Below are 14,475 nucleotides of genomic sequence, written 5' to 3'. Positions count from 1 at the left end.
ACAAATTTTGACCGGTCACATATTAACCCATAAGTACATTTTCAAAACAATTGCATAAGGGGATCAAACCAGACGTTTTGTTTAATGGTAGGGATCTGCCTTGTCCAAAAGTGCAGGCAACAGGAAGGTGCAGCAGTGCCACACGCACTGCGGTGTAAGATTCCTGTAAACCCTGGCAGCGAGTCAGTGAAATACCGTGTGCACAGTTAGTCTGTCGATATAGCTCTCTTAGTGGCAAATAAATGCTGGTGACAGCATTTTAAATATAACTTTTATTTAGTGCTTTTAAAAACTACTTTATCTACAGTTGCTACTGAACATTACAAGCAGGAGCAGAGCTTAGCAGGGTGTGGCAGGGGGGGTCAGGAATGGTGTTCTCCTTAAAGCTGCTTATTGAATGAACCTCCCTTCCTTGAAGACACAGGGTTGGTAAACTCAAGAGTAGATGGCATTTGCAGTTTCGTTCAATGAACAAGGGAAGCACAAGAATTCTCCATGCAGGCTATAGACTGCCATTACCATGTCCTGGTGGTTTTGTAAACAGTCGAATCTCAAACTGTACTGTCACTACATGAAAAGACCACCTAGAAACAAAGAAAAACAAACATGTTTTAGTTGTTTACTTAATGTACATGTACAATAATTACTTTGGTTTATTGCTGTTTGAGCTCTGGCCAAATCATCATCATCAACATTGTCATCATCAGCATCATTGTTTTACTTAGTACTGCAAGTTACAAAATTGGCAGCCAATGAGGCTGATTTGGACCTTCAATTAACTAACAAAATGTAATATAATAAATAAAATAATATACCCTATAATATTGAAAATGGAGACACAACAACCTGCAAGCCTTCAACTTATATGCCAACTTCAATTTGTTTGGTCAGGACTCCGAGTGTGGTGTGATTTTAGTTGCGGAAAATTAACTAATGAGACAAATGCCCTCTGTTCTTATCTGAGTTCACTACGATCAAGATCAAATTTGTGTGCAACATGACACAAGTTTTTACTGTTTAGCCACGCAATATACACTGTATGCAAGTCAACTGCTAGAAATTTGAGAGAGGGAAGCGTGGAACTTCAAAGATTATGACACAGCAACTTTCACTTGAAAACATCAGCCGGGGAACTTTGTTATTACACAATTCCAAAACAGAACAAGAAGTCAGGAGCACACTGAATTATGACATGTTACTCTGTCACCAGCAAAACAAATGCTGTTGCTGGTCACCAATCTCAGTTTCAGTGTTTCAAAGTAAAAATGTCCTTGTCTGTCTGAGTAAACTGCTTATTTCACAGACGTGTGACATTGTAATGCAATAGGCCTGAATCTTGATGTCTTTAAATATTTTTCTAACATGGTGCCAAGGCTTAGGGAACTCACACTCAATGTGACCTCTTTTGGTTTAGTCTCCTAAGCCTAGGAGTATACCACACTAAAATTGGCCTATTTGCACAAATTCTTAAATTGCTATTGAGTAGCTCAAATAGTAAGAGAATTTCCTCACTGTCACTGAGTAGTTCATATCAGAATTCAATCATAAAATGCCACTTGTCAAACTGATCAAACTTATCCAACATTTTTTCGGGACTTGCTAACAGTAACATACCTGTGACCTCAATGCTTATGCCTGTGATATAACTACTTCTATCAGAAGCAAGGAATGTTATCACGTCAGCTATATCTGAAAGATATGTTAGTTATGATAGAGTTGTTGTCAGCCAGTGAAAAGAAAGACAACTTTTGGCACAAGACAGAGTGTAATTACCTTGTATTCACTTAACTCCAGATGTTTTGTTACACTCTGTCAGTGTGGTAAGTAAAATGCACCCAGCATTACAACTTCATACTTATTTTTGTTTTATCTTTGTCAGACATAAAATATAAATTGAAAGTGTGCTTGTTTAATTTGTTATTACTGGTAATATGAAGTGTACTTAAATGGCCTATTTTTCTTTATGGAAAAATGCTCACAAATAAACAGCTAAAAAGTAAAACTGTATCTTAATAGACCACTCATCCAGTGGTGTATTTCGGGGCCAATGATTCCAGATGATGAAACAAATAATGCAAATGAACATAACATGGTTAAAAATCCCAACTGCCAAGGAGTTGAACTAGGGTCTACCAAGAAACAACTCCAGCTTAGTGGTAGGAGCAGGACTTGAACCCACGACCTCCAGATTTCAAGTCTGGCGCCCTAACCACTCAGCCGCGCTGGCTCCTCACAACAAACAGTTGATGCAGGCAGAAAAAGTGTTTTCTAAATTTATGCAGTGTCAAGCAGAAAAAACGTGAAAACACATGTCATGTCATTTTTACTTTCAAGTGGTGAGTACAGTGCACAAGTTGGATGCAATGAAAAGAGCAATCACTCTGTGTCATGCTCCACAGTCCCCACTTTTGCGTCGCTTTAGATGCTCCTAACAAGTAAACTGCCCCTTCTGTGAGCTATTTAACAGAGAGTCTGTCGACAGGCTATATGCACTCCACTACTGAAACTTTACCTGATGGTTGGCCAAATCTCGCAAGGGGAATTTGCTTCTTTAACTGTCACAGAGAAAGAACAAAACAAGAGCATTACTAACAACAAAATGGTAGTTTAATGTAGGGTAATCCTATTAGAAAACTATATTGGGTGGTGTTTGCCAGATTCTTTCTGTACAGATTGTGCTTACACCCTTAAGGCTGGTTTTCACTTACAATGGAGTCATAGTTGGAGTTGTAATCAGAAGCGTAAAGCGATACAGTCTGGTGAAAATCAAACTGATGGAGTTGGAACACTGATCCCACTTATGACTCCATCACCTACGATCTAGTGAAAACTGCATTGTGGGAGTCGCAAGCAGAAGCACAAGAATAACCCAATCACAATGTTCAATTCCAGGCCTCTTGATTGGTTGATTCTTCTGCTTCTGCTTCTGACTCCAACACCTAGTTTTCACTGGTTCATAAGCAATGGAGACGTAAACAGAATAGGAAGAAATGAAAATGTTCTGATTCTTCTGACTCCAATTCTGTCAAGCTTATGACTCCACTTACAGCTCTGTTTTTTGATTTTCACTTGGTGGTAAGCACTCTTATAACTCCGACTATGATTCCAACTCCAACTCCGTCGCTAGTGAAAGCCAGCCTTCAATGATTCCAGAATACCTACATGTACAGTCTATTATGCAGTTACCATGCAGTTATAGCAAAGCCTAGTTTATTTCTTGCCTTTTCTAAAACTTTTTCTGGAACATGGTCCGTCATTGGAGTGTGAATGAAGCCTGGCAAAATTGCATTGCATCTCACACCAAATCTACATGCATAAAAATTAACACATTAGAATGGTAAATTTTTAAGTGCTGATAACAGAATGTCAAAAAATAACAACAAATGACACACCTTCCAAGCTCCTTCGCACAGGTCCTTGTCAAACCTTCCACACCAGCTTTAGAGGCAGCATAATTTGCCTGACCAAGATTTCCCATCTGGTAATTCAAAATTGATAAAGACATTAATTTCATATGAATATTTCAAACTTTATCATTACTAACCTTATATATTTCACTTAATGAATGAAGGTACATGTAGGAGGAATATGCCTGTATGTCCCAGCCAGGACAAAGACTATGAGTGAGTCACTGTGTGCTGGAGGCACACTGACCAAATTGTAAGTAGGTAACTTGTTCATGTGTAATGTTCAAAGTTCTACAGCTCTACTCTGGTCATGTGTGCATTACATGCAGGCATCCATGCATCCATTCCCACCTCTGCATCCTCCTCTAGAGGAAGCAAGGATTGTTCTGTGGTGATGAACCCTTCCCTCAGTGCATGGGTCAGGTAGCAGCTCTTGTAAGGTCTCACATAAATGGCTCGAAACCCTTTAAGGGAACAATTAGAACAAACAATAGAAACAATGCCCCAAGCCCTAAAACAATAACAGGTGCTACAATAATTAAACAATAAAAGCTTGCGAGAGCTATAAAATAACATGTACCTTGCCTACAATACTGGCTAGATTAATAACAGAGCCATTTGTAACTTTTTCGCTGACCATCATTTTGGCTACTGCTTGGGTCACAAGAAATGTTCCCTGAAATACAATGAAATATTACAAAACGATTTTCACTTTTTCAGTTATGTATTTTTTATTCATATATTATACCATGCTCTACAAATATAGGAAGTGTACACATGATTTTTGGGGCATTTTAGTTTTCTTTGTTTTGGGGGCATTTGTAATAAAACAATAATTTCACTCACGCTTATTGGATATGACATGGCTATAGCCTACCGAGTCCTATGCATCTTGTTGGTTATCTAGCTTCCATTTCATATCCAATGCATGCTCAAGGAATAATAATTGTAAAAAAATTCTGTGGGTACTTTATTATACACTATATGCAATCATCTGGTCGACCAAGAACGTATCATATACATCTGACCATGACCACTCTGCTGAAGGGAGTTGGATAACAATAGTTTTGCTCACAATGCTTCTGACTTTTACCTTGAGATTCACTTCAATAACTTTGTCAAACTTTTCTTCATCCATCTTCAACAGGAAATCATCACTAGTGATACCAGCAGAGTTGACTAAAATACACGGTGGCTTCCTGTACTCACTGATAATACACTCCAGCACCTTTTGTACTTCCTCTCCCCTTGCCACATCTAACGAATAGTTGAGGTGCTTGTTGTCAGCATGTTTTGATAAGCTCTCAGTGGTTTCCTGTGCCCCTTGGTTGTTGAGATCTGTCACAACAATACTTGCTCCTTCTGCTGCTAATGCCTGGCACACAGCCCGGCCAATGCCGCTAGCACCACCTAGAATAATGTCAAGAGGATTCAACAATGGCTCAGATAGGATAGAAATATTAACAATTCTTTTTTAAATTAAGCCCCCGCCCCCCGCCCCTGGGGGACTCCCATATAAAAAGGACAGGCTGTGGTGCTCGTTGGAAATTTTGAAAAGGGTCCCTAAGAGGTACCAAGACTTTGTTTTTGTGACTTGAATTTTTTTTCACCCCTATGAGGTACCAATTCTAAAACAACACATTAACTCCTGTCATAATTTTTTTGGCTAAATATCCTAAAAGGTATCTCAAAAGCTCCTGCATTGAACTTTTGGAGGCTTAACAACCTAAGAGATACCAAAAGCTCTTTTTTAACCGCTAAAAGGTACGACAAGCACCCCTGTTCTTTATATGTGGGAATCCCCCTATCCCCCTGGTTACCCCCCTTGTAATATGAAATTGTTATTTATAAATCCTACGATTTCATTTAAATGAACTTTTGGTCGAGGTTTGACAAAACCTAAACATCTACTAATAAAATGTAATGTTAAAGAAATGGTTAAAAATCTCATATGCTAATTTTCCTCAAAAATTTCTTCAGAGGAGGTTCAAGGACGTTCTTCAGATGTTAAGCTTGCATACAAGAACAGTTGCACATACAGGAGAAACTTACTCAATATTCTGTAAATGTATTAATTTGAAATAGTTTATGAAGAAGGTTGGATTTTCAACGATATTGAATGCCACTTGGGAGAAGGATCCCAGGATCAAAATATATTAATCTGTACTGTAAGCATATGAGCCCCGATTACCACAATTGTCCTATATATGAAAAAATTCTATCTGCTCAGTGTTATCCTAGATAGATCCTCTTAGCTCTTACCAGTAACCAACGCTAAGCGCCCAGCTAAAAGTTTTCCTGTGGCCGCCATCTTTGGTGATTCCCAAGGTCGAGGCTTGGTGGCATAGTTTCCCTGTCATGTAAAAATCACTGCAATGTCTCTCATTTGCAGTTGCGGAAGTTGCTTTTGTTTGCAGAAAACTTTGACACGTCAAGCACATCAGGGCAAAAGGGTTTCTCTGTGATTGGCTAAATCCGTTCATTGCATGCTAATTTTGAATACAATATTAGAAACTATAATCGAAAGACTTTCCCTAGGCATTCGACAGTCAGCTGACGCGAACCAAAGGGAGATCGTCACCTACCTACCTTTAGTGTTCATTTCTTCAACTTCGCAAAAGATCTTATACCAGTCCAGGGATAGTTCCATTATGGTATTTACATTTTTTTGTGCTATTTTTCTATTACGGCAGATCAGGAACTCCGTTAATCTTTTTTGCGACTTGGAAAGCGTGATGAACTGACCAAGCGGTTTCACTCGTGCGCCCATGTTTGATTTTACATGGACAGTATATAGTAATGTTATATCTATACCTGATTTTGCGCTCGCTTATTTTTCATCCGATTTTCATTTTGTTAAACCTCAGCGTGAATGTATATCTATACACGTCGGCCAGGCAGGATGTCAGATCGGCAACTCTTGCTGGGAGCTGTATTGTTTGGAGCATGGTATCCAGCCAGATGGACTGATGCCAAGCGATAAAACTCTAGGCTATGGGGATGATTCTTTCAACACGTTCTTCAGTGAAACTGGATCAGGAAAACACGTCCCTCGGGCAATCTTTGTTGACCTAGAGCCTACTGTTATAGGTGGGTCTACATGTAATTTTGCTTTCGTTCTTTCGAGCTGCGAACCTATTTTATTACAATTTCCTCATTACGACTGAAGCCAAAAACTGTCTGTCAAATTTGTCATTTCAATTTCGTGCCGTTCAACAGAAAGAACTGAAGGCCATGACTTTTTTCAACCCAGATAGCAAACCTTTCATATTTCTGTTTTATTGAAAACGTTTTAGTCAATTCTGTATTTATTATGCATAGGAGCCCACAATGTATGATTAAACTAAAAACGATGCCACTTCTCTTAAAAATAAGACAAGCTTTCTGCTACACACTTGAAAGTAATTTTAATGTAAATATTCCCGATTTTATTTGAATATGATGAAATAATTATTTTTACACATGCTCTCACTATATGCGCTCACTGAAATGTGTTGCAAAGGCCATATTTTGTGTCAAGAGGTTCTTCACAATATTCCTTACCGTATTTATAATACAGTTCTGTTCAACTTTGCTTCAATGTCGCGCATACGTCAATTAATGACAATCCGTGATTTGATGTGCTTCTAGCTAGTTCGAGAAATGAACCATGCAATAAATATTCTAACATTTGGTGCTAAGCAGAGTTTAAATCTCGATAAGCTGTTTTTGGCTAGTATGTGTAATTATATATTTGTTCTGACTTAAATTAAAAAAAATATTCAAAATTCGAAAAACCTAAACAGCTTTATTAGAATATCGCCTCAAGGAACAATAACCGAAGTTTCCATGGAAGCCTATCTTTCACCAAAAAATTTTGCATTTGTAATTGAATATCAATTTCTTGAAAAAGAAGTGCCATACGCAACAAAATGTTTTGATTCAGTATACTAACGTTATCTTTATTTCTGTCTATTCTAAACTTTTGTGATCAAACATTAAAACACTTTTCAGCCACAATGATTTGAAAATGAAGCTCAGTACCCACTAAATCACACACACGAAGAACAAATGGGTAACAAAAGAAGTTCTATAAAACCAAACGCTAGACAGTAGTAACTTTGGATCATAGATGAACCCTTACCCGTCTTACCCCTTGCTCCAGCTAGGAGCTCTTAGGCAGGCCGTTTGACCACGCCCGACAACGTATGAGTTTTATTTATTCAGATCCCGTATGAGGATAATGATTTCTTGATCCATATTGTCCAAACAAGAAGCGATAAAGCTTGGATTTCGCACTGTTACGTGATTATTTACAATGCCGTAATTCTCTTTTCCGTATTGTGAGAAATTTAAGTTGCACAAAAATATCATAGCAAGACAAATGAGTATAGCTCTAGATATGAAACGCTGCATGCTACATGCACTAACGCGCGCGTTAGTGCATTTATGCCTCACTGTCTATAGAGTGCGCTTTTTATGAACTGCCCATATGTGATAATGTAAGATCAGCTTACAGCAAGTCCAGCCGAGTTAAATCTTCACACCAGAAAGTTTGACTGGCTATGCGAACCCTGTTGATTCAATTCATGAGACGTCCTTAAAACAATTAACATGCTATTGATAGTAGATCTGTTAGAAAAGTCCACAGGGGCGGCTTTGAAAGGAAAGGAAACGCGAAAAATCAAGCATTTTCCTTGTTTTCCTCCGCCTTATTCGTTACAATAATCTGAGGAAATGAGTCTAAAGTTTGGCTTGGCGCTAGAACCTAGTCTCCTGTTCACCTTTTTTGTTCGGTTTGTAGATGAAGTTCGCACTGGGACCTATCGACAGTTATTCCACCCTGACCAGCTGTTTACAGGCAAGGAAGACGCTGCTAATAACTATGCTCGTGGCCACTACACTGTCGGCAAGGAACACATCGACAATGTGTTGGATAAAACCAGGAAAATGGTAAATCTGTTTTCTGTTTAATTTTGTAATTTTTGTTCTTACTGTCACCTCTTCCTCCTTTCCGGTTTCGTCAGTCTTCTTTGTCTTCTCTGAGCGGCAAGACCCTAATTTCTGTTCGCTTTTGAGATCAGACTTGGTTGGGCGAGCGTCCCACCACGCCCTGCTTCGTCGATATATTTGCTCTCGCTCCAATTTGCGCGCGGCCAGAATGCTGCAAAAGCTGTACGTTCGATTCGTACGGTAACAATTGCTACTGAGGTTACTCAGTTTTATGATATGTACGGTCAGAATTCTGGTTTTTATCATCTTTTTTGTTTGTTCCTTCAGGCCGACCAGTGCAGTGGCCTTCAAGGCTTCTTGATCTTTCATTCCTTTGGGGGTGGTACAGGATCTGGCTTCACCTCCCTCCTCATGGAGCGCCTTTCTGTTGACTACGGCAAGAAGTCCAAACTTCAATTTGCCATCTACCCAGCACCTCAGGTCTCTACAGCTGTGGTTGAGCCCTACAACTCCATCCTGACTACCCACACCACCCTGGAACATTCCGACTGCGCATTCATGGTTGATAACGAGGCTATTTATGACATCTGTCGTCGGAACCTCGATATCGAGCGGCCGACGTACACCAATCTGAACCGTCTGATTGGTCAGATTGTGTCGTCAATCACTGCCTCGCTTCGGTTTGATGGTGCCTTGAATGTGGACCTCACGGAATTTCAGGTTGGTTCACGTATTCAGTGACACAAAGACAAAGAAATAGCTAAAATTCGCTCTCTATTGCGTAAGAATAAATGGCCTACATCGGCTTGTCTGTATTCATTTACAGTTTACCAACGGCGCGGTCCACACTACACCGGAGGATCAATTTGAAAATGGAGGTTTCACTCCCGGGTTTCATTCCGAAAACGCATCAAATGTTTTCCGTCCACACTACGCCGGAGGAATTTAAAAAAAAACGCAACAATCACCGGTCTTTTTGGATTTGTGTTTGGGCAAAACTTGGTCAGGAAAATCACATGACTATCGTGACTACATCTTTTTCGAAAAGCTCCGTTTTCAAAACGGTTTTCTGTCCGGACACAAAATGGCGTTTCAAATTCCTCCGGTTTGAAGCGCGTTTTCGAAAAGCTCAATTTTCGTGACGGATTATTGTGGACGGTAGGCCAAACTGTAGAAATATAAAGCTTCGCTTTAAAATTTCTCCGGCGTACGTAGTGGGGACGGTGCCAAAAAACTGGGGCGAGACGCGACTAGATTTCACGCTAAGCCATTCACGTTGTTTAAAAACTTAAAATTCGCGGTCGCATTCTAGTGAACGGAGACGATATGAGAGTTTTGGAGATCAAACTATATTTTACTTTGGGTAATTGTGATAGTTTAGATGTTTATCTCAACGGGTAGAGTGAAAGATTTTTTTTTTTTTACAGTTTTAGATACTCACCGAGAACAGATGTTTTTGTCGCGTAGCATTGATGGCCAACTGGCGACTAATCTTTTTAAAAGAAATTTTCGTTAAGTCTATCCCATTAAAATGCCATTTGCTCAATGGGAATTTAAGAAGTATGAGATAGCCGTTGGCGAGCTTTTAAGACTAAGAGATATGCTTATCCAGTAAAATTTGGCTTTTAACACTGATGTAATCGGCAGATACTTAGCAATTGATAGATAAATATCAGCATTAGGCCTTAATTCTCATCTACTTCGATTTTTTCCGTCACACTCATATATGAAATGAAATACATTTTGTGTTTCGAAATAACGTTGTTGCGTGTAATATATTCAGGCGGAGTTTTAATCTGCGAGCAGCCTGTTATGCCAGACAAAAATCAAATGAAAAAAACGCAGACAATACAGTAATAGCCCACAAATAAGAAACTGGGTTTTAAGAACCTGTAAGGCTAAAATTTTCATTTTAAGCCCCCTCCATATAAGAACCTATTGAGGCTAAAATTTTAAGTTAGGTTCTTATCAGTGGGGCTGCTGTAAAGGTGTGTAGGTAGAAACTGCTGAATTAAGATCATCATCTATTTAAAAGTAACTTGACATAACTTTTTTTTCTTTCAAGCTCATTGCTTGAACTTGTTATGAATTTGGTATCAACATGAGTTTCTTTGTTATGGTTTGTTAAAGACATATACTGTACGTACATGCACTGAGCTGCCCATAGGCATTGCTCTATGGTACAAATAAATGATTTATACTGTATTATGAGATGATATTTATAATATATATATAGTATATTCAGATGAAATTCATATGAAAATATAAGAACCTATTTTAAGAACCTTGGTAGCCTAAATTTGCTTTAAGTACCTGTTAAGAGGACAGTTCCGAAGTGGCGTGATGCGCGAATATATAGCGCGCGCGCACGGAAACATTTTAAATTGAAGTTACGCGTACGTTAATTGCGCGTACGAATTTAAGTTGCGTGGACGTTTATCGGCAGAGTTTTAGACAGTTTTCAACGAGCAGTTAGGCTAAATTGAAAAATTCAGGTTCTTATACGTGGGCTACTACTGTATTATTGAATCCTTGAATCCCTGATTCGCGAAAACTGATAATTTCTGCCGTTTCCAATATTGTATACAAGCTACCCGAAGAAAAATTGAAACACTTTATTCAAGTATCGAAATTTTTAGCACTGCTGTGCTAATTTGGGACACCGGACTAAGGAAACAAATATTGAAAATAGAAGATTATTATTATTATACAATTATAATTACCTTTATGTGTTCTTTGAATGAAAAAGAAATGTATTTGTTTTTTTCAATTTAGACCAACTTGGTACCGTATCCTCGAATTCACTTTCCTCTCGCTACATACGCCCCTGTCATCTCCGCCGAGAAAGCTTACCACGAGCAACTGAGCGTTGCTGAGATCACGAGTGCATGCTTTGAACCAGCCAATCAGATGGTAAAATGCGATCCACGTCACGGCAAGTACATGGCTTGTTGTCTGTTGTTCCGCGGGGACGTGGTACCGAAGGATGTGAACGCCGCTATTGCTAGCATCAAGACGAAAAGGACAATTCAGTTTGTCGATTGGTGTCCCACTGGATTCAAGGTAATGAATCATTTCATTCGTCCTGTTATTGGTACTCGATTCTGTAAGGGTGGGTTAAGTGTACATCGGGAAAAGGTGAGGGCATACCGCGCCGGAGCTTATCATAGTCTCTGGAGTGTGAATCGACTAGGGGTATTTCTACTCACTCCCCCTGGGATGGAATGCTAGTCCATCGTAGGTTTTTTCCCCCACATAAAATTTGCTACTTTCCCTTTATAATTAATGCATCTGCGCTGTAGCGTAGAGTCTTACCGAAGAACAAAACAGTCACTCCAGCCAGGTAACCAAGAGGCCCCCCCTCCCATACTTTCTACCGCTAACAAGTCTTCTTTCTTTCTAAAACAAAACAAAACAGGTTGGAATCAACTACCAGCCTCCCACAGTTGTTCCTGGCGGTGACCTGGCCAAGGTTCAGCGTGCTGTGTGTATGTTGAGTAACACCACAGCCATTGCTGAGGCCTGGGCCCGTCTGGATCACAAGTTTGATCTGATGTACGCCAAGCGTGCTTTTGTCCACTGGTATGTGGGTGAGGGTATGGAAGAAGGAGAGTTCTCTGAGGCTCGTGAAGATTTGGCTGCCCTGGAGAAGGATTATGAAGAAGTTGGTGTGGATTCGCAGGAAGATGACGAAGAAGGAGACGAATATTAAACACTGGAATGAAGCGAACAGTGTTTTAGCGAGGGGAAGAAAATTTTCTTAGTTAGTACATCAATGGTAGTTAATATAACAACGAATAGATTCAGTAACATGCATTTGCATTGAAATAAAGAAACGAAAACATGTTTTGTGTCCCACGTGGCACACAATAAAAACGAATTGATTTAATTTGTCACGGTTTTTCTCGTTATAGGGTCTCCAATCTTATTAAGTTTGGCTTGTGCTACTGATGGCCGCTTAAAACGTTTGACAATTTTCTTTTCCGGGGGGGAAGGGCCCTTAAGACTAACTTTTTAATTTTATCAACGCACTTGGAGATTGGCGCAACCTCGTTCCCAAGGCTTTTCTCATTTTCTACGGAAACGCGGCCTTGGGAATCAGGTTGAGAGGGGGGCTGGGTTCAACGCATAGACCTCTGCAACTTGAAAACCCAATAGTCACAAAAGATGACACGCTATGGGATCAGCGATCTATATGACATTGTTTATACAACTTTTTAGCTGAAATCTTTCTGATGGTGGAAACTGGCCGTAAGAAATACACGTTTTACCAAAAAACACAGATATTTCAGGTAGTAACTTTTACCGCACCCGTATTTTGAATTAGCCCAAACAGAGCCGTGTCTACTGTAGGCTGCGATATCAAATCGCTGATCATGACCTGATATGGCTACCCTATGATGGACATTTGGCTGAATTTGGGTACGGTAAATATCTAATCGTTTTTTTTTTTTTTTTGATAAGCTTCAGAGGCATATCAGGTTCGTTTGGTCTCGCCATGGATATTTTGGCTTGACTACGTCTCGCCAAAATATCCCCCGGGGTATACTCCCAGAACAATTTGTGGGGGCGTGCGGCCCGCTTCCCAAAACCATCACTCTATTTATGACCAAAGTCTATGATTTTTTTCCCCTACCTTATTTATGACCTGACCAAGAATTCGATACCATATTTATGACCGTTGCAGCTGGCACAGTTGCCCTATAAACATATTTTTTGAAGGGCTTTTGTTGATGGTCTTATCGGCAATGACGAAAAGTAGCATCTTCTAAACAACATACCCAATTCAAGACTAGAGCACAAAAGCCATACCCTATTTAAGACCAAAATGGCCAAAATCGATACCCTATTTATGACCAAAACGGCTGAAAAACCATACCCTTTAGGGCCGCACATACCTATATATCGCCAATATAAGGGCGCTCCCCCGCCTCGGGTAAAATACGAAGCATGGTTCGACCAAACTCGCCTGATATGCCACCGAAGCGTACCAAAACGGTACGATTAGGTATATATAGCATTCGTAAACTTTTGAGCGAGACAAATGGGTGCGCTAACGAAACCTAAGATCAACACTGTAACCAAAACTATCTCAATATAGCGCGACACAAAAATGTGCTTTATACAAAGCCAGTTCTACTAGTACATCAACAAGTTACTCGAAGTTCCTTTTTCCGCAATAGTACGTTATTATGTTTCTAGACAAAAAGCCTTCAAGTGTCTCTGCCCCTTCTTGAAAATCTGACCTGGTAGCCAAAGCTCATGTACTATCACAACATCTATTTTACTTTCACAATATTGTGATAGTAAAAGGCCTTAAAAGGCCTTTGCTATCCCAGTTTTCCAATTAATAGGCTCTTGATGTCAACCTAGGACATCTCTCGGTATATCAGCTGCCATTTGAAATTTACGGAACTCAAAAACACGACATTCTATGGGTAGAATAGATAGTTAAGTCAATAGATGACAGCTTAAAACAATGCCCCTACCGTCTGTGTACAATGGAACTATTCCAGAGAGGCAATGAAATTGTTCTCAGTTTTTCATCTACGTCAGGGATGACGCATTTTGAATAACTTTCAAGTTCACTGGTCACGAGTTGCTTGATCCATAGACCAACTTAATCTTCTAAGCCTCGTGAATACCCCTTTGGTCTATTATCATTCTTTGGGGTTTTCATAAATTACAAAGCTGTTTGTGAGTTTCTTTCGGCTTGAAAGCTCTGAATTCTTCGTCATTCGCTGATTTCATATTTCGCATTGAATCATCCTAGTCAAGCACTTAATCACCCCCACCGGAAAGAAATGGTTCAGTTACAATATACTAGTGTGCATGCAGTGCTATTACTACGACGTCATAACACGCTTTATTTATCGTTATACAGTAGAATATGCTAAATTATCCTCAAAATGGCGAATGGAATGTATGGGTTTGTTTATAAGCTGGTGTGCAGTTTTCTGTGCACCACTATTGTGGCTGAAAAATAGCCTCTCGCTGACATAGCAGAGAGATTCCCATCGATTTGTAATTATTAGACAAAAATCAAATTTTTTGGACTCTGAACTTTCAAGAAACTGAGCAATACGAAGTTATGTGAACATTAACCCTTTGCTATTATACTTTCAGTGGCAATGGG

At 39.6% G+C, this 14,475-nt stretch overlaps 2 protein-coding genes across 2 annotated transcripts; one reads left to right on the top strand and one right to left on the bottom strand.

Moving 5' to 3' along the window:
* Positions 1-254: 254 nt before the first annotated feature.
* Positions 255-5,811, bottom strand: LOC145488291 (estradiol 17-beta-dehydrogenase 8-like). Its single transcript, XM_081467122.1, has 8 exons — positions 5,670-5,811; positions 4,501-4,817; positions 3,988-4,083; positions 3,393-3,478; positions 3,222-3,306; positions 2,513-2,555; positions 1,615-1,689; positions 255-584 (listed from the first exon to the last, which is right to left on the bottom strand). The coding sequence occupies exons 1-8, from the start codon at positions 5,716-5,718 to the stop codon at positions 568-570; spliced, it is 768 nt and encodes a 255-aa protein (XP_081323248.1). The 5' UTR covers positions 5,719-5,811; the 3' UTR covers positions 255-567.
* A 67-nt stretch (positions 5,812-5,878) lies between these two features.
* Positions 5,879-13,694, top strand: LOC145488290 (tubulin alpha-1C chain-like). Its single transcript, XM_081467121.1, has 6 exons — positions 5,879-6,061; positions 6,275-6,497; positions 8,191-8,339; positions 8,667-9,059; positions 11,115-11,402; positions 11,758-13,694. Exons 1-6 carry the CDS (start codon positions 5,894-5,896, stop codon positions 12,049-12,051), a joined length of 1,515 nt encoding a protein of 504 aa, XP_081323247.1. The 5' UTR covers positions 5,879-5,893; the 3' UTR covers positions 12,052-13,694.
* Positions 13,695-14,475: the final 781 nt, after the last annotated feature.

This window comes from Orbicella franksi, chromosome 5, assembly GCF_964199315.1.
Source record: "Orbicella franksi chromosome 5, jaOrbFran1.1, whole genome shotgun sequence".
Classification (NCBI taxonomy): Eukaryota; Metazoa; Cnidaria; class Anthozoa; order Scleractinia; family Merulinidae; genus Orbicella; species Orbicella franksi.
The sequence above is the reverse complement of the archived record's forward strand: the minus strand, read 5'-3'. Positions and strand labels throughout refer to the sequence as shown.

What these genes read in the sequence shown, in the direction of transcription:
- LOC145488291 (XM_081467122.1), bottom strand. Translation starts at nt 5,718, where the DNA reads ATGGCGGCCACAGGAAAACTTTTAGCTGGGCGCTTAGCGTTGGTTACT. An exon ending in TAGCCAGTATTGTAGGCAAG is followed by an intron (nt 3,479 to 3,987) that starts GTACATGTTATT and finishes TTGAATTACCAG; the next exon opens with ATGGGAAATCTTGGTCAGGC. An exon ending in GAGATTTGGCCAACCATCAG is followed by an intron (nt 1,690 to 2,512) that starts GTAAAGTTTCAG and finishes CATATCTTTCAG; the next exon opens with ATATAGCTGACGTGATAACA.
- LOC145488290 (XM_081467121.1), top strand. Translation starts at nt 5,894, where the DNA reads ATGCTAATTTTGAATACAATATTAGAAACTATAATCGAAAGACTTTCC. An exon ending in CCAGGGATAGTTCCATTATG is followed by an intron (nt 6,062 to 6,274) that starts GTATTTACATTT and finishes GTTAAACCTCAG; the next exon opens with CGTGAATGTATATCTATACA. An exon ending in TGGACCTCACGGAATTTCAG is followed by an intron (nt 9,060 to 11,114) that starts GTTGGTTCACGT and finishes TTTTCAATTTAG; the next exon opens with ACCAACTTGGTACCGTATCC.